General features: G+C 44.4%; 1 protein-coding gene across 2 annotated transcripts in view; it reads left to right on the top strand.

Moving 5' to 3' along the window:
• NDRG1 (N-myc downstream regulated 1) overlaps nt 1-23834 on the top strand; it is a 154997-nt gene that overhangs the window by 52934 nt on the left and 78229 nt on the right. For both annotated transcript variants that reach the window (XM_030219403.1, XM_030219410.1), the window contains one exon: nt 3079-3161. In XM_030219403.1, coding sequence (XP_030075263.1) covers nt 3093-3161 — 69 coding nt within the window. In that variant the 5' untranslated portion in view covers nt 3079-3092. The remainder of the gene's footprint in view (nt 1-3078; nt 3162-23834) is intronic.

Raw genomic sequence — 23834 nt, 5'->3', positions numbered from 1 at the left:
ATGTAGCCGTATCTTGATGTAGCAGGCAGCTCGTCCATGTTGTAGCCGAAAAGCCTCTTCCATGTGGTCAGTAATACTGGCCAGGCTGTGAGATGTGTGCGTTTTGTGTTTTTTACCTTTAAAATTTGTTAGCATTCCAGGGGGAAAGGGCAAGATGGCGTCTGTGGGAGGAGACGTGGTTTGAGAGCTCTTGCAATCTGAATCGCGTATTCTTGAAGAGAGAGACTCCCCCCCCCCCCCCCCTGTTTTTAAATGGGGAAACTTGCGGTAGAGTAACACTAGATTTTTTTTATTTATAACATTTGTATCCCACATTTTCCCACCTAGTGCTGTGGGAAGCTATCCAGACTCTAAACACTTCATTCCTTCAGGTAAATAACTCATTTAAGCAAGAACTTTTGGCATTGAATCAGTTTAAAACTTCTTTTACTGAAAGAGTTGAATTGAATTAACAAAAAATTGAAATGAATGAAGGTGAAATTAAAAAAAAATTGCAAAGTTCCACTGGAACCTTATCCAAGATAGAAATATCTTGGACAGAAGATTAGAATATTTAGATAATCAAATGAGGAAGAATAATCTGAGATTCCTTAAGTTTCCAAGGTCTCCTTTGATTACTCCCATTGATATGCTACAGAAGTATTGATGATTCCTACAGAAGCATTTCCTCCTATTGTTAAGGCACATTACATCACTCGAACATCGGTTCCTGCTGACCCTCAACAACAATTTAACTTGACAGAATTTTTGGAAAGTTCTCTTGATATGATCACGGAGCGTACAACTTTAATAGTGACTTTCGCGTTCGAAACCGATAGAAACAACATACTCTGATTTTACTTCGGACACATTTCAACACAATTTCTCGGAACTAAAATACTGGTGTTTCCTGACTTGAACAGAGACTCAGAAAAGAAGAAAGCAATTTATAGACTTGAAATCAAGGGTTCTTGCTTTGAATGGGACTTTCCTATTAAAATTTCCATGTAGATGTTCAATTTCTTTAAATGCAGTTAATTGTCTTTTTTTTGAATCAAGGAAACTACAGGAGTTTATTTTATCTCATGAAGGAGAAGTAGTTGGCAGTCTGGATGCCCCTACAAATGAGAATGCAGGCAATCGCTAGTGGTCCTTTAACATATCCCCTCTTTTGTTAGAATAATATTTCAAATTAAATTTTTCCTTATATCTTGCCTATAAGTAGTAGTGGATGAAATTATATGCTATTTCAATCTTATGTATGTAGATTTTCCTGCAATATATTTTTTCTTTCCAATTAACATTTATGTTATGTAAATGTAATAATGAAACTTAAAGAATTTAAAAAAAAGTTGTTAGAATTGAGCCATCCTTAAAAACAAGGGGACCTGTGAACTAAGGTCCACCAAATTCACAGAAGGTGTTAGTTTGTTTTTTGTTTGTCAGTGGTGACCAGAAGATATCTGAATCTACCAAAACAGCCAACTTTTTGTATGTCTTTGGGAACTTTTAAGGAAGTTGCACTTTTCTCCTTAGAGGGAGAGTGTCTTTGTTATGGGCAGCCACAGAGCAGGGGAAGGAGATGAGATCTACTACAGCTCAGTCTAACCTGGTAAATAGCCTCTGGAGATAGCAGCATGATGAGTTAGGGACAATAGATCACTAACTTGCTCAATAGTATGACTATGTGGGTGGAGTAGCCTAGTGGTTAGTGCAGTGGACTTTGATCCTGGGGAACTGTATTTGATTCCCACTGCAGCTCCTTGTGACTCTGGGCAAGTCACTTAACCCTCCATTGCCCCTGGTACAAAATAAGTACCTGAATATATGTAAACTGCTTTGAATATAGTTGCAAAAACTTCAGAAAGGCAGTATTTCAAGTCCCGTTTCCCTTTTATTTTTCAGTACTTATAACTCACATGATCTAAAAATCTTCAAAAGATAACAGCTCGTACATAATGAGCAAATCAATAATAATATCAAACTGTACATTACAAAAACAAGCCAAGCAATTTTTAGCTTGATCATTAAACTTTGCAGCAGTATTAACTGGTACAATAAGTCTGCTGAAGTCTTCAGTCTTTTTGCACACTTCCACATTTTACATTGTCTTGAATGTTAAAAGGTTACAAATTCAAGAGCTTGGGTCCTACAGTATGCCTTGCACTTGCTTGTACTGCCACCTTATGACAATGCATGTGGAGGAGTGGCCTAATGTTTAGTGCATGGGATCAGTGGCGTAGCCAGACAGCCAATTTTGGGTGGGCCTGAGCCCAAATTGGATGGGCACAACATTTTTTTCTGCCCCTGGCCTACTCCCACATGTCACCCTCTCTCCTACTTCTATGTCCAACATTTTTTTTCTCTCTCTCTCTCCCTCTCTCTTCTTCTGCATCTCTCCCTCCCATCCCATGTCCAACTTTCTCCCTCACTCCTTACCCCCCTGTGCAGCAACTCTCGAAGAACTTCTGCCTGAAATTCTTCTTTTTTTTTCGCCCGTCGCCAGCAGTGCTACGATTCACAGAGGCCGCTCCGCTCCCCCCTGCAGCATCCATCCGGCCCTCTCTGATGCACTTCCTGTTTTCGTAGGGCCGAATGGACGCTGCAGTGGGGAGCGGAGCGGCCTCTGTGAATCGTAGCGCTGCTGGTCACGGGCGGAAAAAAAGAATACTGCAGGGACCGAGGCAGCAGCGGGGAGAAGAATTTCAGGCAGGCAACACTCCCGGCAGCGATGTTGTTGGGTTGGGGCGGGCCTAGAGCAAAAGTGGGTGGGCCTGGGCCCGTCCAGGCCCACCCGTAGCTACGCCCCTGCATGGGATGCGGACCTGGTGAACCAGGTTCAATTCTCTGCAGCTCCATGTGACCCTGGGCAAGTCACTTAGCCCTCCATTGCCCCAGGTTCAATATACTTAGATTGTGAGCCCATCTGGGACAGTGCATGTACCTGAATAGTTATATATGTAAACTACCTTGATTTTGTAGAAGGCAGTATATCAAAAATTGATAGACTTACAGTACTTTCTTTGCAGCACTGAGGGTGATTGGCATTACTTGTGTTCTGATTGATTTTATCTGTTTTTTTTTTTTTTTTTTTTGCAGATACAACAACTGTCATGTCTGAAATACAGGACCTGAATCTTGTCCTTACTGAGGTGAAACCTCTCCTGTTGGACAAGGATGAGGTGAATGTTATCTTCTGCTTACATTCTTTCATAATCCAGCCTGAAGCATTTGATACACTTGTATAACTGGGATAAATAGGAATGTTTTATGGCTGGGGTCAGGAGGTCTTCAACCTGTGAGTCTTTTGGCCTCTCCTCTGGAAGTACTTGTCTTTTTCTGTATTCTTGTGCTGTTACAAGAAATTTATTTATTTTGGGGAAAGAGCTCTAGAGCACTCACTACTGTTTATAATTTAAGAGCAGGTGCTGTATTTATACGTTTTAGGATATTAATTTCTCCACCAATCACCAAAGGTGATAATTGCAATAAATTAAATAAAGTATATATAAAAGATACCATATACTCAGAACACAAAGAGACCGTATTTTTAGCTTCAAAAAGGTTGATTTAATATACAATTGCACACGAGAGGTAGGTTTTAAAAGATCTTTACAGATAATCTGTGCTTAAGTAAGGTAAAGTAGAGTAGCAGGTCTAGATCAAAAGTTATAACTTACAAAGCAGTCTGTTGCAAAGCATTTTGTGGTCCATTGAAGAGCCATGAGGCAGGTGGACTGCAGATCAGGAGCAAGGCATCTGGATTGGTGCTGAAGAGAGAATCTCCTGGTGGGAGAGTCTTGAAGAGAGTGCCCTTCTTGGGGAAACAGCTTGTCCTTTTATACTCTTATTTTGCAGGGAAGCAGGCCATGTGCATCTGGTTGCTGGCTTCCTGGTTTTTTTGCACACGACCCGAGTCCTGGTCTCATGTTTGCACACGAGCCCTGAGTCTTGGTCTCATGTCTTATGACATCACGAGACTTGCTGTCTGGATTTTGCTGACAAATGGTCTTTTGATGTACAGGGCTTCCTGCTTGATTCTCTGTGATAGATATTCCTCTGATAAGATTTGTCTGGGGCAGCCAGCAGGTGTCCTTTGTTTTTAGTAGCTGTATTTCATACCTTTCCCACCTGCTTGTCTCCTTGCCTCTACTGATTTGTTGTGTTGATCAGCCAGGCTTTTTTGATCAGAGGAAGAGAGTCAATTTAGCCTTGAGGCAGTCTCTTATTTGAGGAGTCTTTTGTTAAAGGGGGAGGTGAGGTCAGTAGTACCTTTGTCTTTTTTAAATGTTTTTTTTAATGTTCCCCAAAGGGAAAGGGAAGAGGGCTTTTGGAATGAAAGCCAGTTCTGCTGCAGTGTCAAAAAAAAAAAAAAAAAATATATATATATATATATACATACTAGTAAAAAAAGGCCCGTTTCTGACACAAATGAAACGGGCGCTAGCAAGGTTTTCCTCTGAGTGTGTGTGTATGTGAGAGTGACTGTGTGAGAGATGGAGTGAAAGTGTGAGTGTGTGTGTGTGAGAGAGAGAGAGTGAGTCTGGGTGTGAGTGTGTTTGTGAGAGTGTGTGTGTGTGAGAATGAGAGTGTGTGCATGTGAGACACAGTGTGAGAGAGAGTGTGTGTGTGAGAAACAGATTCTCTGTGAGAGTGAGTGTATGAGACCAAGCGAGTGTGTGAGTGACTGTGTGGCACATAGAGAGTGAATGTGATACAGTGTGTGACAGAGTGTGTGAGAGTCAGAAAGACATTGTATATGAGAGAGAGAGAGTGTGTGTGTGACAGAGATACCTCCCTTCCTGTGTCTCTCTGGTGTCAGGCCCCCTCCCCTATGTGGTGTCTGAGATTCCCGCCACTGCACCCAAGCAATTGGTGTGTTGGGGGGGGGGGGGTTCAGGTTGGAAGAAGAGGGGTGCGGGGGGTTCAGGAAGCGTTACCAGATGACTGAGTGTGTGTGTGTGTGTGTGTGGGGGGTTCAGGAAGCGCTGGCAGATGAGAGAGTGAGTGTGTGTGTATGGAGTTTCAGGAAGCGCTGCGAGATGAGTGAGTGTGTGTGTACGGGGTTTCCGGAAGCGCTGGCAGATGAGAGAGAGTGTATGTGGGGGGAGGGGGGTTCAGGAAGCGCTGGCAGATGAGTGAGAAAGAGTGTGTGTGTGGGGGGGTTTCAGCTTGGAAGAGGAGGGGTGTGTGGGGGTGTCTGTAAGTGCTGCGAGATGAGTAAGTGAGTGTGTGGGGGGCGGTTTATCAAGTGTTTCCACATGAGTGTGTGTGTGTGGTGGGGGGCTTCAGGAAGCGCTGCCAGATGAGTGAGAGTATGTGTGTGTGTGGTGGGGGGGGGGGCTTGCCACATGAGTGAGTGAGTGTGTATGTGGGGGGGCAGGGATTTCAGGAAGTGCTGCCAGATGAGAGAGAGAGACTGAGTGTGTGTGTTTGGGGGGGGGGGTCAGGAAACACAGCCAGATGAGTGAGTGGGGGGGGGGGGCAGGGGTTTCAGAAAGTGCTGGCAGATGAGTGTGTGTGTGTTGGGGGGGGGGGGGGACGTTGAGGAAGTGTGGCCAAATGAGAGTGAGTGAGTAAGTAAGTGTGGGGGGGGGGGGGGGGGGGGGGAAGGAAGCGGTGCCAGATGAGGGTGTGTGTGTGTATGTTGTATGGTTTAGTTTTTTGGGGGGAGGGAGGATCTTGCTTTTTAGAAGAAGTAATGAAGCGTGTCCTCCGTGCGATGCACCCGGTCGCTGCCATCCCACCCACCTTGGCCATTGCACCCACCATCGCGTAGTTTTGCTGGCGGGGGGACCCAAATTCCCGCCAGCAGAAGTCTTGTGTGTGTGCTGAGTGAGTCAGACTCCTCCAGCGATCTTCGGCGTTGCTAGCCTGTGCAGGGCGGGGTTCTTTGCGTCTGACGTCCTGCACGTGCAGGACGTCAGATGCACAGAAGCCCTGGCTGCCTGCACAGGCTAGCAACGCCGAAGATGACGCCGTAGTCAGCAGACAGGACTTGTGCTGGCGGGGTTTCGGGTCCCCCGCCGGCAAAGCAACGCGAAGGTGGGTGGCTTAGTAGCGGGTTGTTGCGGGCGGGTGTTGGACCTCCTTCTTTTGACCTGCAGCTTTGGGGGGGGGGGGGTCGGGGCGGAGGTGGGCGGATCTATCATTATGTGGGTGGGGCTTCTAGTTTTTGACGTCGGGCGGGAGGGGGTGGGGGGTGTTGGATGTCGGGACTGTGGACTCTGGAGCTTTGGAGGTGTTTTCCCTTTCCGCGGGTGGGTCGGCAGGGGGAGTAGTGGGTGCGATCCGTTTTTTTTTTTCCGCCCTCGACGTCATGACGTTTGACGCGAGGGCGGGGCAGAGACGGCTGGCTGGCTTCACCACATGAATCCACGAACCCTTCAGGGAGTGTTTGAGTGACTTCAGAACGTTGTCTTCAGAACGTTCACGGTGCGTTTTATTATATTAGATTTTTTAAAGCTGCACAAATATATTGGTGTATATATATGTATCTGATCCAACACAACATCATGCTACACATTTAATTCTGATGATTGGCTTATACCATAACAGTGCTTTGCTCGCAATTGCCTAGTTTCAGGATGCTTCCGCTTTCTGTACTTTTTAGATTGTTACTAGACTGTTTGGATGAAGGAGTACACAGGCCAACTGATCATTCTTCAAATCAGTTTGTTCTATCATTGTACGTTCCTTCCTCTCCTATCGCTTGAAAGTTTCTACCCATGGGAAAGATCAGTTAAGGGTGATTAGAACTGGGTTCCTAGGTAAAAAATGTTGTCACATGTTAAATCTTCAGAAAAGTGGCTTCCCAGCATGCAAAATTCTGGTCTGGGAAAGAGTGGCACAGCAGAATACAAGTTGTGCATTGGTGTGTCCAAAGTTTGGAGCACAGCTAGGCAAGTCATAATGACCAGGATGGGGTCCCTCAATCTGTACCATTTTGTTTTTCTGCACTACTGTAGTTAAAGCATGTCAGCTATACAACTTGTTCTGGATAGATAGCATGTGGGTTTCCGTACTTAAATGAACACTCCAGAACTCTTCCCCCTCTCTCCCCCCCCCCCCCCCCCCCCCACGTGTGTGTTTATCCCTGCTTGGATAAATTTTTCCACAGGGCTGCAGCTTCAAAATAAAAACTTCTATTATAATATATGGTAATTTTTTTTAAATCATACTTATTGCTAGTATTTCTTTAGATCAGAACAAAAAAATGTAAACCCTAATATCGGTCTGAGCTGAAGTCACAGTAGAAAAATAAGTACATAAGTAGTGCCATACTGGGAAAGACCAAAGGTCCATCTAGCCCAGCATCCTGTCACCGACAGTGGCCAATCCAGGTCAAGGGCACCTGGCACGCTCCCCAAACGTAAAAACATTCCAGACAAGTTATACCTAAAAATGAGGAATTTTTCCAGTCCATTTAATAGCGGTCTATGGACTTGTCCTTTAGGAATCTATCTAACCCCTTTTTAAACTCCGTCAAGCTAACCGCCCGTACCACGTTCTCCGGCAATGAATTCCAGAGTCTAATTACACGTTGGGTGAAGAAAAATTTTCTCCGATTCGTTTTAAATTTACCACACTGTAGCTTCAACTCATGCCCTCTAGTCCTAGTATTTTTGGATAGCGTGAACAGTCGCTTCACATCCACCCGATCCATTCCACTCATTATTTTATACACTTCTATCATATCTCCCCTCAGCCGTCTCTTCTCCAAGCTGAAAAGCCCTAGCCTTCTCAGCCTCTCTTCATAGGAAAGTCGTCCCATCCCCACTATCATTTTCGTCGCCCTTCGCTGTACCTTTTCCAATTCTACTATATCTTTTTTGAGATACGGAGACCAGTACTGAACACAATACTCCAGGTGCGGTCGCACCATGGAGCGATACAACGGCATTATAACATCCGCACACCTGGACTCCATACCCTTCCTAATAACACCCAACATTCTATTCGCTTTCCTAGCCGCAGCAGCACACTGAGCAGAAGGTTTCAGCGTATCATCGACGACGACACCCAGATCCCTTTCCTGATCCGTAACTCCTAACGCGGAACCTTGCAAGACGTAGCTATAATTCGGGTTCCTCTTACCCACATGCATCACTTTGCACTTGTCAACATTGAACTTCATCTGCCACTTGCACGCCCATTCTCCCAGTCTCGCAAGGTCCTCCTGTAATCGTTCACATTCCTCCTGCGACTTGACGACCCTGAATAATTTTGTGTCATCGGCGAATTTAATTACCTCACTAGTTATTCCCATCTCTAGGTCATTTATAAATACATTAAAAAGCAACGGACCCAGCACAGACCCCTGCGGGACCCCACTAACTACCCTCCTCCACTGAGAATACTGGCCACGCAATCCTACTCTCTGCTTCCTATCTTTCAACCAGTTCTTAATCCATAATAATACCCTACCTCCGATTCCATGACTCTGCAATTTCTTCAGGAGTCTTTCGTGCGGCACTTTGTCAAACGCCTTCTGAAAATCCAGATATACAATATCAACCAGCTCCCCATTGTCCACATGTTTGCTTACCCCCTCAAAAAAATGCATTAGATTGGTGAGGCAAGACTTCCCTTCACTAAATCCGTGCTGACTTTGTCTCATCAGTCCATGTTTTTGTATATGCTCTGCAATTTTATTCTTAATAATAGCCTCCACCATCTTGCCCGGCACCGACGTCAGACTCACCGGTCTATAATTTCCTGGATCTCCTCTGGAACCTTTCTTAAAAATCGGAGTAACATTGGCTACCCTCCAGTCTTCCGGTATTACACTCGATTTTAGGGACAGATTGCATATTTCTAACAGTAGCTCCGCAAGTTCATTTTTTAGTTCTATTAATACTCTGGGATGAATACCATCAGGTCCCGGTGATTTACTACTCTTCAGCTTGCTGAACTGACCCATTACATCCTCCAAGGTTACAGAGAATTTGTTTAGTTTCTCTGACTCCCCCGCTTCAAATATTCTTTCCGGCACCGGTGTCCCCCCCAAATCCTCCTCAGTGAAGACCGAAGCAAAGAATTCATTTAATTTCTCCGCTACGGCTTTGTCCTCCTTGATCGCCCCTTTAACACCATTTTCGTCCAGCGGCCCAACCGACTCTTTGGCCGGTTTCCTGCTTTTAATGTATCTAAAAAAGTTTTTACTATGTATTTTTGCTTCCAACGCTAATTTCTTCTCAAAGTCCTTTTTTGCCCTCCTTATCTCCGCTTTGCATTTGGCTTGGCATTCCTTATGATCTATCCTGTTACTTTCAGTTGGTTCTCTTCTCCACTTTCTGAAGGATTGTTTTTTGGCTCTAATGATTTCCTTTATCTTACTGTTTAGCCACGCCGGCTGACGTTTAGTCTTTTTTCCCTTTTTTCTAATACGTGGAATATATTTGTCCTGAACCTCCAGGATGGTGTTTTTAAACAGCATCCACGCCTGATGCAAGTTTTTATTCTGCGAGCTGCTCCTTTCAGTCTTTTTTTCACCATTTTTCTCATTTTGTCGTAATCACCTTTTCTATAGTTAAACGCTAGCGTACTTGATTTCCTAGTTTCACTTCCTTCAATGCCAATATCAAAACCGATCATATTATGATCACTGTTATCAAGCGGCCCTCGTATCGTTACCCCCCTGCACTAGATCATGAGCACCACTAAGGACTAAGTCTAGTATTTTTCCTTCTCTTGTCGGCTCCTGAACTAGCTGTTCCATGAAGCTGTCCTTGATTTCATCAAGAAATCTTATGTCCCTTGCGTGTACAGATGTTACATTAACCCAGTCTATATGCGGGTAATTGAAATCCCCCATTATTATTGTGTTGCCCAGTTTGTTTGCGTCCCTGATTTCCTTTAACATTTCCGCATCCGTCTGTTCGTCCTGGCCAGGCGGACGGTAGTACACTCCTATCACTATCCTTTTCCCCTTTGCACATGGAATTTCAATCCACAGTGATTCCAAGGAGTGTTTTGCTTCCTGCAGAATTTTCAATCTATTTGATTCAAGGCTCTCGTTAATATACAATGCTACCCCTCCACCAATCCGATTCACCCTATCACTACGATATAATTTGTACCCCGGTATGACAGTGTCCCACTGGTTATCCTCCTTCCACCAGGTCTCAGAGATGCCTATTATATCTAATTTTTCATTTAGTGCAATATATTCTAACTCCCCCATCTTATTTCTTAGGCTCCTGGCATTCGCATATAGACATTTCAAACTATGTTTGTTGTTCCTAAGTACATCATGCTTAGTACTTGACAGTATTAATTGGCAATCTTTTGTCTGATTTTTATTGTTATTTAAAGATACCCGATCTACTACAATCTCTTTTGCAACCTCACTATCAGGATACTCTATCTTCCCTGTTATGGTGATATCTTTGAAAGATACCTTATCCCGAACCATGCTCTTTTGAGCGACTGTCGGCCTTCCCCCCATTTCTAGTTTAAAAGCTGCTCTATCTCCTTCTTAAACGCCGATGCCAGCAGCCTGGTCCCACTCTGGTTAAGATGGAGCCCATCCTTTCGGAATAGGCTCCCCCTTCCCCAGAATGTTGCCCAGTTCCTAACAAATCTAAAGCCCTCCTCCCTGCACCATCGTCTCATCCACGCATTGAGACTCTGGAGCTCTGCCTGTCTCTTGGGCCCTGCGCGTGGCACAGGTAGCATTTCAGAAAATGCTACCCTGGAGGATCTGGATTTCAGCTTTCTACCTAAGAGCCTAAATTTTGCTTCCAGAACCTCTCTCCCACATTTTCCTATGTCATTGGTACCCACATGTACCAAGACAGCGGACTCCTCCCCAGCACTATCTAGAATCCTATCTAGGTGACACGTGAGGTCCGCCACCTTCGCACCAGGCAGGCAAGTCACCAGGCGATCCTCACGTCCACCAGCCACCCAGCTATCTATATGCCTAATGATCGAATCACCAAGTACAACAGCTGTCCTAACCTTTCCCTCCCGGGCAACATTTGGAGATATATCCTCGGTGCGAAAGGATAATACATCCCCTGGTGGGCAGGTCCTGGCTACAGGAGTACTTCCTACTTCACCAGGGTGATGCTCTCCTTCTAGGAGACCTCCCTCCTCCAAGGTAGCACAGGGGCTACCTGACTGGAGGTGGAACTTCTCTACAACATCCCTGTAGGTCTCCTCTATGTACCTCTCTGTCTCCCTCAGCTCCATCAAGTCTGCTACTCTAGCCTCAAGGGAACGGACACGTTCTCTGAGAGCTAGGAGCTCTTTGCATCGGGCACACACATATGACACCTCACCAATTGGGAGATAATCATACATGTGACACTCAATGCAAAAGACTGGATAGCACCCCTCTCGCTGCTGGACTGCTGACTCCATCTTATTGTTTTTTGAGTTTTTCCGTAATTTAAAACTTGCTAAAGTATTAAGGATATCAGCCTATCACTAACTTACAGTTCCTCCTTTAAACCCCAATCTTCAAGTTCCGAAAGCACAAGCAAAATTTGTTCACTTACCAGAGAAATATCCTCTTCTCCCAGAACTTATTAGAAGGCAACCGGTGGGAGAGCTGGGCACCTCTCAACCAAGAAAAGGCTTACCAGGGGTTAGGCCGAAGCCAGCATTCCTCCCCCTGAGGGTCACCTGATCCTGGCTAAGAAGCCAGTTTGAAGGTTTGGTGTTCTGACTCCACAGCCCTGGTTTTCCACTGCTTTTCCTATTAAATTTCAAATATCTACATACAACATACAGTAGCAGGAGATTAAAATTACAAGGTATGACAGCAGCAATGTTACTAAGCAGCCAGCCTTCCCATGTCCTAGCCCTGAGGTACAAAGAAAAGGAGAGAGCTGTTTAGGGTCAAACAAAAGAATTACCCTACAGTGAAATGGAACAAAGAAGGAATCTTCAACATAAAGCTAGCACCGAGGACCAGCACCCTACATCTTAAGACCAAAATGTCCTGGTACATATAGCCTGATCTCAAGCTAGACAAGAGGCATCTTACTACTTCCCCTGCCCCCCCCACCCCTAAAACAAAATACATCAAATTAAGTATAGACACAGTACTAGATTGTGATCAGGTTCTAATCTAATGCAAAGGTAATGCCAAAAGTGTTCCTCTGTCTAATCACCTCCAGAGGCGATTCCAAAAAGCCAGTTATAGGCAAAGATATGTTTGTCTCCCTGTCTCTAAGTATTCATTTTGACTGCATCTGGCATTTATTTAGACTTGCCCCCTGATGGTGATTAATCTGTATCTTTTCAATTATACACTGGACACTTCTGAAGTATTTAGAGTATTGAGGCAAGCATGCAAAGTGTTGAAATCCAGGACTGTAGAGCCTTGTTGAAACATGTGTTTATATCTGTGTTGGAACTTCTTGGTCATTGGTTCTGGTTTGTTTTAGTATCTGTGAAAAAATGGTGTGTTAAACCAGTGGCATAGCTAGGGGGGGGGGGCCTGGGCCCCCATAGATTTGGCCCTGGACACCCCTGCTGATGACAATCTCGACCCCCGCCAACCCGCCTTTGCTGGTGGGGGACCCCAATCCCCGCCAGCCGAGGTCCTCTTCTTCCCGCAAAAGGCTTCCTTCTGTTTCTGACGACAGGACGTCAGACTCGCAGAACGAAGCCTTGCAGAGACGTCAGAAACAGAAGGAAGCCTTTTGCGGGAAGAAGAGAACCTTGGCTGGCGGGGGTTGGGGTCCCCCGCCAGCAAAGGTAGGCAACGGCGGGTTGGTGGTGGTGTCGGGGTCGGCAATGGCGGTGGGGGGGGGGGTGGTCGATAGCGCCGGGGGGGGGGGGCTAAAATGTGCCCCCTCTCCTTGGGCTCTGGACCTCCCTCCTGCCGAAGTCTGGCTACGCCCCTGTGTTAAACCTGTAAAATGTATTTGATATTTCCCTGTTTTAATTGTCTAAAGTGTATTTCTCCTATTTGACCAGCAGATGGTGCATGTTTATGCTTAAAGCTGTTATGGGGAACAGAGTGCTCTTTTTTTCTTTAAAACAAACAGGAAGCAAGAAGCAGTATATATTTGAAATCTTGTTGACTGGGCTACGATTGGCCAAGGAGCTCATCTCATTTGGACTTTACTGGTTTTGAGTTCAGTCTTAGCCAGGAAGAAAAAGCAATCTTTTTTTGCTGAGGCTCAGTGAATTATATGTCCTGATCTTCCCAGGTACTGTTTAGCCAGTATGCAAACATTTAGTTAGTTTTCTAATTGATCCATTTTTCAGTTACTTGTTGCTGTTTGCCATTTGCATATTTTCTCCACTGTTCCAAGTTCTGAGAATAAACACAATTGTTAGCCCTGCTTGTCTGGACTGATAAAGAATCCCGGTGGCTTGTGTGTTGGGTCTGTGAGTGCTTTCTGGGAACTGTGGGACCACTGGGAATATGGCCCCAGTAACCTAGAAATCACTGGGGATAATTTGGGAGTGAGAGACTCGCCCAGAGGTGGCTGTGCCAGTTGGTGGGAGGAGGGTGCTGGTGTAGAGCACAATCGGCAGGTGCAGGCAGACCTGAGCTGTGCTGGGGATGGGCCCTCTAAGTGGCCGTTGGGTAACCCCAGGCGGGTGGCTAGGTGTTTCATGACAGTATCTTTTGGGTTTCTTTTCTTCTCTCCCTGTCTCAGCAATTGAGATCTTCTTCCCAGGGACTGGTGCACATGCAGCACTTAAATGAAGGTATAGCTTCATACAGTTAACACCAATACGTCATATTTCACCATATCAACAACTGAAAAAGTTCTAACAGCTTCAAATCTTCTCTAGCTGGTTCTTCAAGTACTCACCTGGCTTTGTCTGCCACTGAAGTCAGAGACTGCATCTGTAATTGCTGGCAATCTTGTCACTACCCTTTGTGGCATAGGACATTCCCTACAGTGAGAAGGGATTGGGGAGACAAGAATATGCTTATTGGCCATCTTAAAATGAAAAATAAGAATTTTAATATTTGCTGTATTGTTGGTTTTTTTTTTTTTTTTTTTTTGTAAATTATAAATCAAAAGCAAACTTAATTGCTGCAAAAGGAAATCAAACTAAAGCACAACTTGCAATGTGCCCATGACAGGGAGGGTGTCCTGCACTAATAGTGCTCCAAAAAGGAAACGAGGCCAGTGCGGGGCACTGAGAAACCTCTTGTGGCTGACGGGCATTTATAATGTTCCTATAATACCTTGGTTTTCAGAAAACTCCTTAAGCGGCTTAGCATCAAGAAATCTCATTAGTAAAGCTTAAATAACATTTATAAGGAAGCTATGAATATAACTAGGCACCCAAAGTCAGACACAGATCTTTTTCTTAAGTGTTCAATCTTGGAACATCCATACCTGCTTTCCAAGGAGCAGGTTAGTTTTGAGAGATAATGACAAAAAAATAAAGTCCAATCCCTCAGATCCTTACAGAAACTCTGAAATCTAACACTTATTCCCAACCCATATTTAGATTCTAAATAGTTTTACTTCCAGCTTCTTCCTAGGTATATAATACACATATATTGGTGGTAATGTGTATTATAACCATTCTTCCTGAGGGAAATATTTCATAACCTAGTTCAGGCCATGGTACTAAGCCACGCAGATTACTGTAACAGAATCTATGCGGGATGCAAGGATCAAATCATAAACTTCAGACCGCCCAAAACACAGCAGCCAGGCTTATATTTGGGAAAAACACATTTTGACAGCGCCAAACCACTCAGAGAAAAAAACTGCACTGGCTACCAATCAAAGAACATATCACTTTCAAAATCTGCATGACTGTTCATAAAATTATGTACGGCGAGGCATCAGGATACATGACAGACCTCATCGACCTGCCAACCCAGAAACACCATAAAATCTGCACGATCATACCTAAACCTCCACTACCAAGCAGCAAAGGACTCAAATACAAATCTACCTATGCAACCAGCTTTTCCTACCTGCGCACAACTATGGAACACATTGCCAAAAGCAGTAAAAACTACGCTCGACCACCTAAATTTTCGGAAAGCACTAAAGGCAGACCTGTTCAGAGGAGCATACCCCACCGACCCAACATAAAAATGCCTGTTCGCTTGCGACACAATGCAACCAAAGACTGTAACGAACATTACCTGACTCTTCTCCCCCTTTTCCTCTCTAAGTTCCCCCAACTGTACCTACCATACATGTACCTCATTCTACTACAATATCACTTTGTATTCATTCAGATCGTAATCGGCTAACGCCGTTAAAGGTTATATGTAAGCCACATTGAGCCTGCAAAAGGTGGGGAAATGTGGGATACAAATGTAACTAATAATAATAATGCATGGAAGGGAATCCATGGCTTCCACTCTTTCAAAAGACAAGAGGACATAGTTCTTAAGTGTCAGATTTGACAATGAGGCATTTAAGTTTCCATATATGAAGATGTTTTCAAAACTCCAATTTAGAAGTGGAGGAGTAGCCTAATGTTCTCGGCCCACTGCAGTAAACCCAGAGGAACTGGGGTTTAATTTTTCCACTGCAGCAGCTTGTGACCCGGAGGAAGTCATTTAATCTTCCATTGCCTCAGGTACAGAAACTTGGTGGATATTCAGCCAGCAGCAGTGAGCACTCTTTGCCACCACCGGCATTGTTTCCCAGATATTCAAGGTCAGGCTGGGTTTATGCAGCCGGTCATGCAGTGAAGTCTGATATTTAGTACTTCATTACATAAGCGACACTGCTTAAATATAGGACTGATTTTATGCAGTCTGATATGGCTACTAAACTTCGGTGACTAAGGAACATTTTCAATATGTCCATGTCCTGATGTTGAAAGTTTTTTGCTCAAAACATCCAGAATTCAAGGCAAAACCTCCCCCCCCCCCCCCCCCAAAAAAAAAAGACACTTGCTAGATGTTTATGCTCCTGTTCACATTTTTATCTTTTTGGTCCATTGAGTATTGTGTTCAATTCTGGTCGCTGCATCTCAAGAAAGATATAGTAGAATTGGAAAAGGTGCAGTGAAGGGCGACTAAAATGATAGCGGGGATGGGACGACTTCCCTATGAAGAAAGACTAAGGAGGCTAGGGCTTTTCAGCTTGGAGAAGACGGCTGAGGGGAGACATGATAGAGGTATATAAAATGAGTGGAGTGGAACAGGTGGATGTGAAGTGTCTGTCCACGCTTTCCAAAAATACTAGGACTGGGGAGGCATGCGATGAAACTACAGTGTAGTAAACTTAAAACAAATCGGAGAAAATATTTCTTCACCCAATGCATAATTAAACTCTGGAATTCGTTGCCAGAGAACGTGGTGAAGGCGGTTAGCTTAGCAGAGTTTAAAAAGGGGTTAGACTGTTTCCTTAAGGACAAGTCCATAAACCACTACTAAATGGACTTGGGAAAAATCCACAATTCCAGGAATAGCATGTACAGAATGTTTGTACGTTTGGGAAGCTTGCCAGGTGCCCTTAGCCTGGATTGGCCGCTGTCGTGGACAGGATGCTGGGCTCGATGGACCCTTTGTTTTTTCCCAGTGTGGCATTACTTATGTACATTCTTTTGAACACAGTCAAAATGAAAAATATACAAAATCAAGCCATCGGGATGTAGGAGGATCCAGAATTCTTAGACTGGCCACACAGACATCCCAGCAGAGCAGTGGTGCACCCTAGAGGTCACTGCTGTGGACTTCACAAAAGCTCCCAGGTACACCTCTCGCGGTTTCTCCCTTATATTTTTTTATTTTAGTTACATTTGTACCCCGCGCTTTCCCACTCATGGCAGGCTCAATGCGGCTTACATATACAGGTACTTATTTGTACCTGGGGCAATGGAGGGTTAAGTGACTTGCCCAGAGTCACAAGGAGCTGTGCCTGAAGTGGGAATCGAACTCAGTTCCCCAGGACCAGAGTCCACCACCCTAACCACTAGACCACGCCTCCAAAAACCTACTGTACACCACTACAATAGCCCTTATTGCTGCAGGTGTCGTCTATATGTGGGTACAGAGGTTTTTGGTGGGTTTTAGAGGGCTCACACTTTCCACGACAACTGTAACAAGAGTAGATTAATAGCCTGCATCCCCTCCTCCACAGTGCACTACACTGACAACTAAGCTACTCCAGGGATCTGCTTGCTGCTCTAATAGGACTGGCTATAACATCTGAGGTTTTCATAGAGGCTGATAACGTACCATTTCTTTCACCCCTTTTGGGGATGGGAGGGAGTTTGTGACCACTGGGGGAGTGGGAGGGGGGTCATTCCTCTATTTCTCCAGTGGCCATCCTGTCACTTTTTGTGGCTTAATCATTATTAAAGCAGGCTGTTTTTCAGCCATAATGGAATAAAATGAAAACGTCCATGTCTTAAGGACGCCAAACTCCTAACATGCCTCTGACATACCCCCTTGATTTGGACACACTGTAGATGAATTGCATAGAAAAAGATCTGGAAAATTTAGTTTGAAATACCGATCTGGATGTTTTGGTGAGAAACATCCAAATGCTGCCTTATGCCACACTTTAAGCTTTTTTTTTTTTTAATTTCTCTTTTGAAAATTAGCCCCTAAGTGCCAAATATATCAGACTTAACAGCATAAATGCTAACTCTGCGCACTGAATACCCACAAAATAGCTGGCTTTAGTTTATATTCATTGGAACTTTGTGCCATTGAATATCGATCATTAGCCCTGAACATGTAACTTCAACAGCTGGGAGCTGTTTCTGGCCTGTTAAATTGCTTTTAATATTAACCTCTTGGATTGTGATCTCACTAGGGACAGAGCGAGCATCTGCATATAATGTAAACTGTGTTGGTTGTACCACAGGAAGGTACTATATCAAATCCACGAGCCCTTTACTCTTTCTCTTTAATTCCTCTAATTGCCCTGTTTGGGGGTGTTTTTAATGCCCCTCTCTACGCCCCGGGGAGACCCTTTCCCACGGAAGTGTACAGAGGGTTTGTGCTTCTACAATCTGTTTGAACTCCTCCCTGAATTCCTGTGATACCCCTTCCCATGGGTATCGGCGTTGGGGAGGCATCAGAAGGCTCAGTTCAAATCTAATTCCCATGACCACAGCTTTCTGTCTATTAGGATCTAAGTAGATCTTTGGCCATTTATGTTCCCACATATATTTTATTAAAAACCAACTCAAATTTGTTCAGGGTGTGAGTGTCACTAGTGTGTGGATTACTTTGTAGAACAAATGACAAGTAAAGAATAAATAGAAATAAAGACAGAGATAGTTTACAGAAATAAGATTTTTAATTCTTACCAAAATCAAGTCTTCAATTTGGTACATTCATCAGACAGATTCTAGGTTCAATTGCACAGAGCTTCGCCCTTGGAGAACCGTTGGGGAATGTTCCAAAAATCTGTCTACTTCTCATCTCTTTTATAGTCTTTCGTCCCAATACAAGTCTATGGAGAGGGATTTTTTTCTCTAATATTACTTAATCTATGAGTCATGACCTCCGGTCAGGTGCCCACCTGCCCCTCCTCCCAAAGATTGCTTAATAATTTCAACTTTTACACTTTCACTTCCTCTTTTCTGATCTTATGACAGAGATCATGTGTTTTTATATCTTATGATACCAGAAGCCATTTTCTCTAAGACATTCTCCATCTTAAGAACCAAACTTTTATCATTTTTATCTCTAATTTCCTCATCTTAAGTGTTACACTCAATTTGAAAGTTGTACCAGGTTTCTTTAAAACTCACCAAGCAGGCCTGCTTTTGCAGGCTCTCTGCTATAAGGCCATCAGCAGGTTATTAGGCCTAGTTAGTACTTTTCAGCTGTTCCAAGCTGTGTAGCTTGGCCCACCACCATTCCAGTGGATAGGTCTCAAGCTACAACACATATTAACATTCCCCTATTCACCCTATCTCATAGGGTGACACCAGGGTTAAGGAACCATGGTACCATCCATTCCAGAAGGTATCCTATAAAATTGTAGAATCGAGTGAGTCTAATTGAAAACTGGTATAGTCAGATTTGTTTGAATTAAGGTTATAACATAGGCACTACTTTGGTTATTTCAATTCTTCTTAGGGGGGGCTTACCCATATCTGCGATCAAGTAGCATACTATAACTACAACAATAATATTTCTAAACCTATTAATATGCAGGTTCAATCTTACTCTTACATATATGGAGATATATATCTTGCTAACAATCAATAAATCTTTGGTTATATACTGATTATATCTTGAGTATACATTCGCATTGATTACATAGAGCTGATTATATAATTTCATCAGGCTTAACGCTATTATATTGCATCCCTGTGTGCTATTACATGATTATACTGTTGCAGACATTTCTACATTGTCTCTAGGATTTGCATAGCGATTGGTCCATCTCATAGGGAGATAGTCCAACGTGTTATCCCCTGTGGTGTTGGGAAGGAGATTTTCATACAGAGCATATTGTCCTGCGGTTGTCTTTTTTGTTATTGCGGTTTCAATTAAGCGTTCTACTAAGCCTCTAGCACAAGGGATTATACAGCATCCTACTAACACAAAAATTGCAACCACTATGATTATGGTGGTGGCTGCAGAAATGATAAATGTCTTCCATTTACCAAAAGCTTTATCCATCCAACCGGTCCAGGATGTATCGACACCAGAGTTCTCTGCCAATTCTTGCGACAGTGAGGTTAAACCTTTCAGAGCTCTGGTAATTGACCCATCTGGAGCTGTATTGTTGGGGATAAAGGTGCAACACTGTGTACCTATTTTATGGCACACGCCGCCATCTGCTGCCAGTATCTGGTCAAGCACTAATCGATTTTCTAACGTCATTCTGCTGGTGGCATCTAATTGTGTTGCAATTCCTTGAACTGCGTCTCTGGTGTAATTGACAAATCTCTGCTGATTGTAGTATATATAGTTAATCCAGTCTACGTTCTTGTTAATAGTAGCCCACCAAAAGAAGGCAGACTCGAACCCTGCAGCAATCTGGTTTCTGGCTTTGAACTCATCAGGTACCCCTCTTGGAACGCCAATTGCATCTATATAGACCCGATCATCAAAAGATCCAGGCATTGCATGTCTCTTCACTCGTGAGGAAGAGCTGCTATGAGGAGGAATCAGGGATGCTATAATGATTGGAATTACCAATTTGACTAAGGCACATCTGCCTGTCCAACTTCTGTGAAGCGTATGGTGGATAGTATGGGTTCCACAATACCACCATACATCTGCTCTAGCTTGTGAAAAGTCTGTAAGGTTCAGACCCCTCAGAGCTCCTTTTGCTAGGGAACTATTGCAATTGGTCAAATTTCCCAAAAACCGTGAATTTTTCACTCCATATCGTTCCAGACATGTATGATATCTGGAATCCTGAATGCAGGTGGAACCCTCATCCGAGGGGGTAAGTAGGGGTGATGTTTGTCAAGGTGTTGACAAGACTGATTAGTTTCAGTTGTTACCTGTAGTAGCTCTAACATACACCAAAAACCATCTGGATCATTGTAAAGATCTAGAGGAAAGGGGACTACTGTTGGTTCAGCTCTTGCATGGGAACAAAAATAACAGTTGGAAACATTCAAACTCTTGGTAGTATAATGGGCCCACTCGAGCCACAAGTTAGTTTCCCCAAACCCTGTTTCTAATGCCACTAAATATTTAGAATTATTAATTGGTACAATCTGATAGGGAATCTTTACTTCTGGGATCTTGGTTGGCATCAAAGGATTTTGTTCTGGGTTGGTTGTAGGGGGGGGAATAATCTGAAAGGTTCCTACAGGATCCCGGCCTGTGGCATCAATTCCCAAGGAATAAGTTCTGTACGTGACAGCAGTTACCCCTCTGAAAGTGATAGCCACTTGATTACACTTGGTCATTGCACAAAGGGTAGGCACACGTATTTTCATAATGGAAATACTCTTTTTGAGATCTGGAATTTCACTACCTGAATAGGGAACCCATGAACCTGTATACCACCATACTTGTGCCCAGCTTCCGCAGTTGGAAAAGGGACACAGGTAGATCTCGAATGCTGACAGATACGTCTGTACAGGATGTTCACCACACATAGTACAGGCACACACATCGAGGGTTATTGTAACCGTGTCCTTAGTAGTGGGTAATGTTACTTTGTATTGGGGCATGAATTTCTGCAGGAAACTCTCTAAATGCTGTGCTCCCTGTACAGTAGGCATGGTGAACACACACACTAGGAGAATTAGGCATATCATGTTGGTAGTCTTCATGATTAGGCAGTGGATCGGGACTGTATAAAAGGCAATTGGCGGCTAAGAATTAAGGTGAGTAACAGAATTAACCCTAGAGTTTTGGCAAGAGCTGCAATTACAATTATCACTATCCCAAAATATACCAAAACTTGATATATCATTTAGGGATTACTTGGGTAAGGGGGGTAAATTCTGATAGCTCCTTTTTCTGTGGGATCGGGTACTTCAAAAAGGCTAAATACTTCCAAAGATCCCCACCCAACTTCTCTAATGAATAGAAACGGTATCCAATCGGTGTTAAGTACGGCGTATGCGATCAACCAGAAATCCACTACTTCACCACTTTCTGGTCTCACTAGGAGCACTTCAGTCTGCTCCACTTGTAACCCTAAACTTCCTCCAAACAATGCAAGGGTGTGAGTGACAAGTCGACTGGGGCCCAAAGTCCAACTCTCGAGTAAGGGTTCACACAATGTATAATACCGGGTTAGGGGATCCCAACTGGGGTAGTCTTCAGGTGCCGGGTCCCAATTGGGGTATCCGAACCCTCGGGGGTCTAAAAGGTAGGTCGGGGTTCAGGAATAATTAGATCACCTAAATTGAAAGGTGACAGCGGTGGGGATTCAAGGGAAGGAACAGTTTGTGACGGTGAATACTGGTTATCTGGGCTGGTATGGGACATATACCTAATGAAGATAATGGGCCGGCAATGCTATCTGGGAGGGACCTTGGGCTGTGGAGTGGTTAAGGTAGTATTCGAGGGAGGAGGAACGTCACTATCAGGCACCAAAGGATAAGGAGGAGGGGTGGGTCGCAATTCAAGCAAGGTAGTAATATCCTCAGAAATAGTTGTAATACTGGGGACAATATGGTCCGGGCTACTACTACTATTGGGAACACTTGTAGGAGACAAAATAGGAGAATCAGTGAGGACAGGAGTAGTCGCAGAATTTTCAACTGGCACTGTAAGATTGCCAGCCGGAAAGTCTGTCAGGACAGGTGTATCTGTCACAGGGGTGGTATAACTGGTGGCAGTGGAGCTAATCTTTTTGATTGGGTGGAGGGATGTACTTCCAAATAGGCGTGTAAAAGTGGTATTCTGTTGGGGAGTTGTGTAGGCTGGTGGAGTCGTTGCCAGTACAGGGGTAGTGGCAAGGACTACTGGAGTAGTTGCAAGTACAGGTGTAGTTGCAAGTACTGTAGTTGCAAATACCGTGGCGTTTCCAACGGGCAAGGTAAAGTTGCCAGAAGGAGAGGCACTAAGAGTGACCCAGAGATCAGCAAGATTTCTGTCAACAGTATAGGTAAACAATGTAGTGAAAAACAACACCAAACCTATGCAAAGAATGATACAACACGTGAGTCCAACAGCAAACAATCGTGCAGATGGGAAGCAGAAGAAGAGGGTGTACTGGTGTACCACCGAGACTTCTGCTGCGGCAACAGTGCTGTCTTCGTCCGTATCGTCTGGTACGGTGTCGCCTTCAAAAAAGGTTTCGTCAAAGTCGTGAGACCAATGAGTGTTGGTGTCAGATAGCTGCTCAGAGTTACACTGGTCAACAGGGTAAAGTTCAGTTTTATGTGGATCTGGTTCCTTGATGTCGTCGAGGGCAGCAAGGTTCTCTGTTGTTGGTTCCCTGCGGAGGAGTGTACCAACTGAAGAGGATGAGGGAGTTGGTAATGGATTTGGAACTTTCACAGGAGAGGCTGGGGGAGGTGGTATTGGAATAGGAATTCTGTGTAAAGAAATAGTCTTTAAGGGAATAGTTTCTTCTGGAGTGGACAGCGGCTGAACTTGCTGTGGCATTTATCTGGCTTGGTTCGGGAAACAAATGTAAAATGTCGAGCAGCTCGGTGATGTTACAATACAAAGCCTGCAGTGTAGGAAACTCAGCAGACTCTGGTCCACCCAAATCCAAGTTTCCTGCTAGGTTGCGGATTCGGATGAGGCGGATACGGAGATCAACGTAAGGAAGTGGATATTCTGGAACACTGGAGGGTGGAGGTGAGGATGGAAACACAAAGGCAGGTTCAAGTAACGGTGGTAACTCAGGTGGTGATTCTGGTGACTCAGCAATCGTTTGGATGGTAATATCAGCGAGATCGATTAGCTGTGATTCAGGAGATGGTTGGTCTGGTTGAACTAAATGGTTAAGGCTTTGGTCAAGTTGGTCAAAGTGATTAACGAGCACTGGGTGCGGTGTCGGTGGTCTTGGGCTCAGTGGAGATGGGGTCCGTGGTGGGGCTGGTTTCTCCAGGGGCTGCTGAGCTGGAAACATCAAGAAGGCCTGTCTCGTGATTCGGATAGGCTCGGATATCTTGGGGGGGGGGGGGGTCTGCTTTGGATTAACTCCCTTCTAGATAGTGAAACAGGAGGTAGGGACACTCGTACTACCCATCATGACACACCTAGCCATCGGTCTGGGGCTACCCCACAGTCACTTAGAGGGTTTATCCCCAGCACAGCTCAGTTCCACTTGTGCTCTACACTAGCACCCTCCTCCCACCAACTGGGTCACAACTGCCTCTGGGTGAGCCTGGCTCTCAAATTATCCCCAGTGATTTCTAGGTTACTGAGGCCACACTACCAGTGGTCCCATAGTTCCTAGAAAGCACCCACAGATCCAACACACAAACCACCAAGATTTAGTCCAGACAAGCAGAGGGAATAAGCTAAAAATGTTAGTCATGAAATATCAATGAAC

The sequence above is a fragment of the Microcaecilia unicolor genome, chromosome 1, assembly GCF_901765095.1.
Source record: "Microcaecilia unicolor chromosome 1, aMicUni1.1, whole genome shotgun sequence".
Classification (NCBI taxonomy): Eukaryota; Metazoa; Chordata; class Amphibia; order Gymnophiona; family Siphonopidae; genus Microcaecilia; species Microcaecilia unicolor.
Note: the sequence above shows the minus strand (reverse complement) of the source record. Positions and strands in the feature narration are given on the sequence as shown.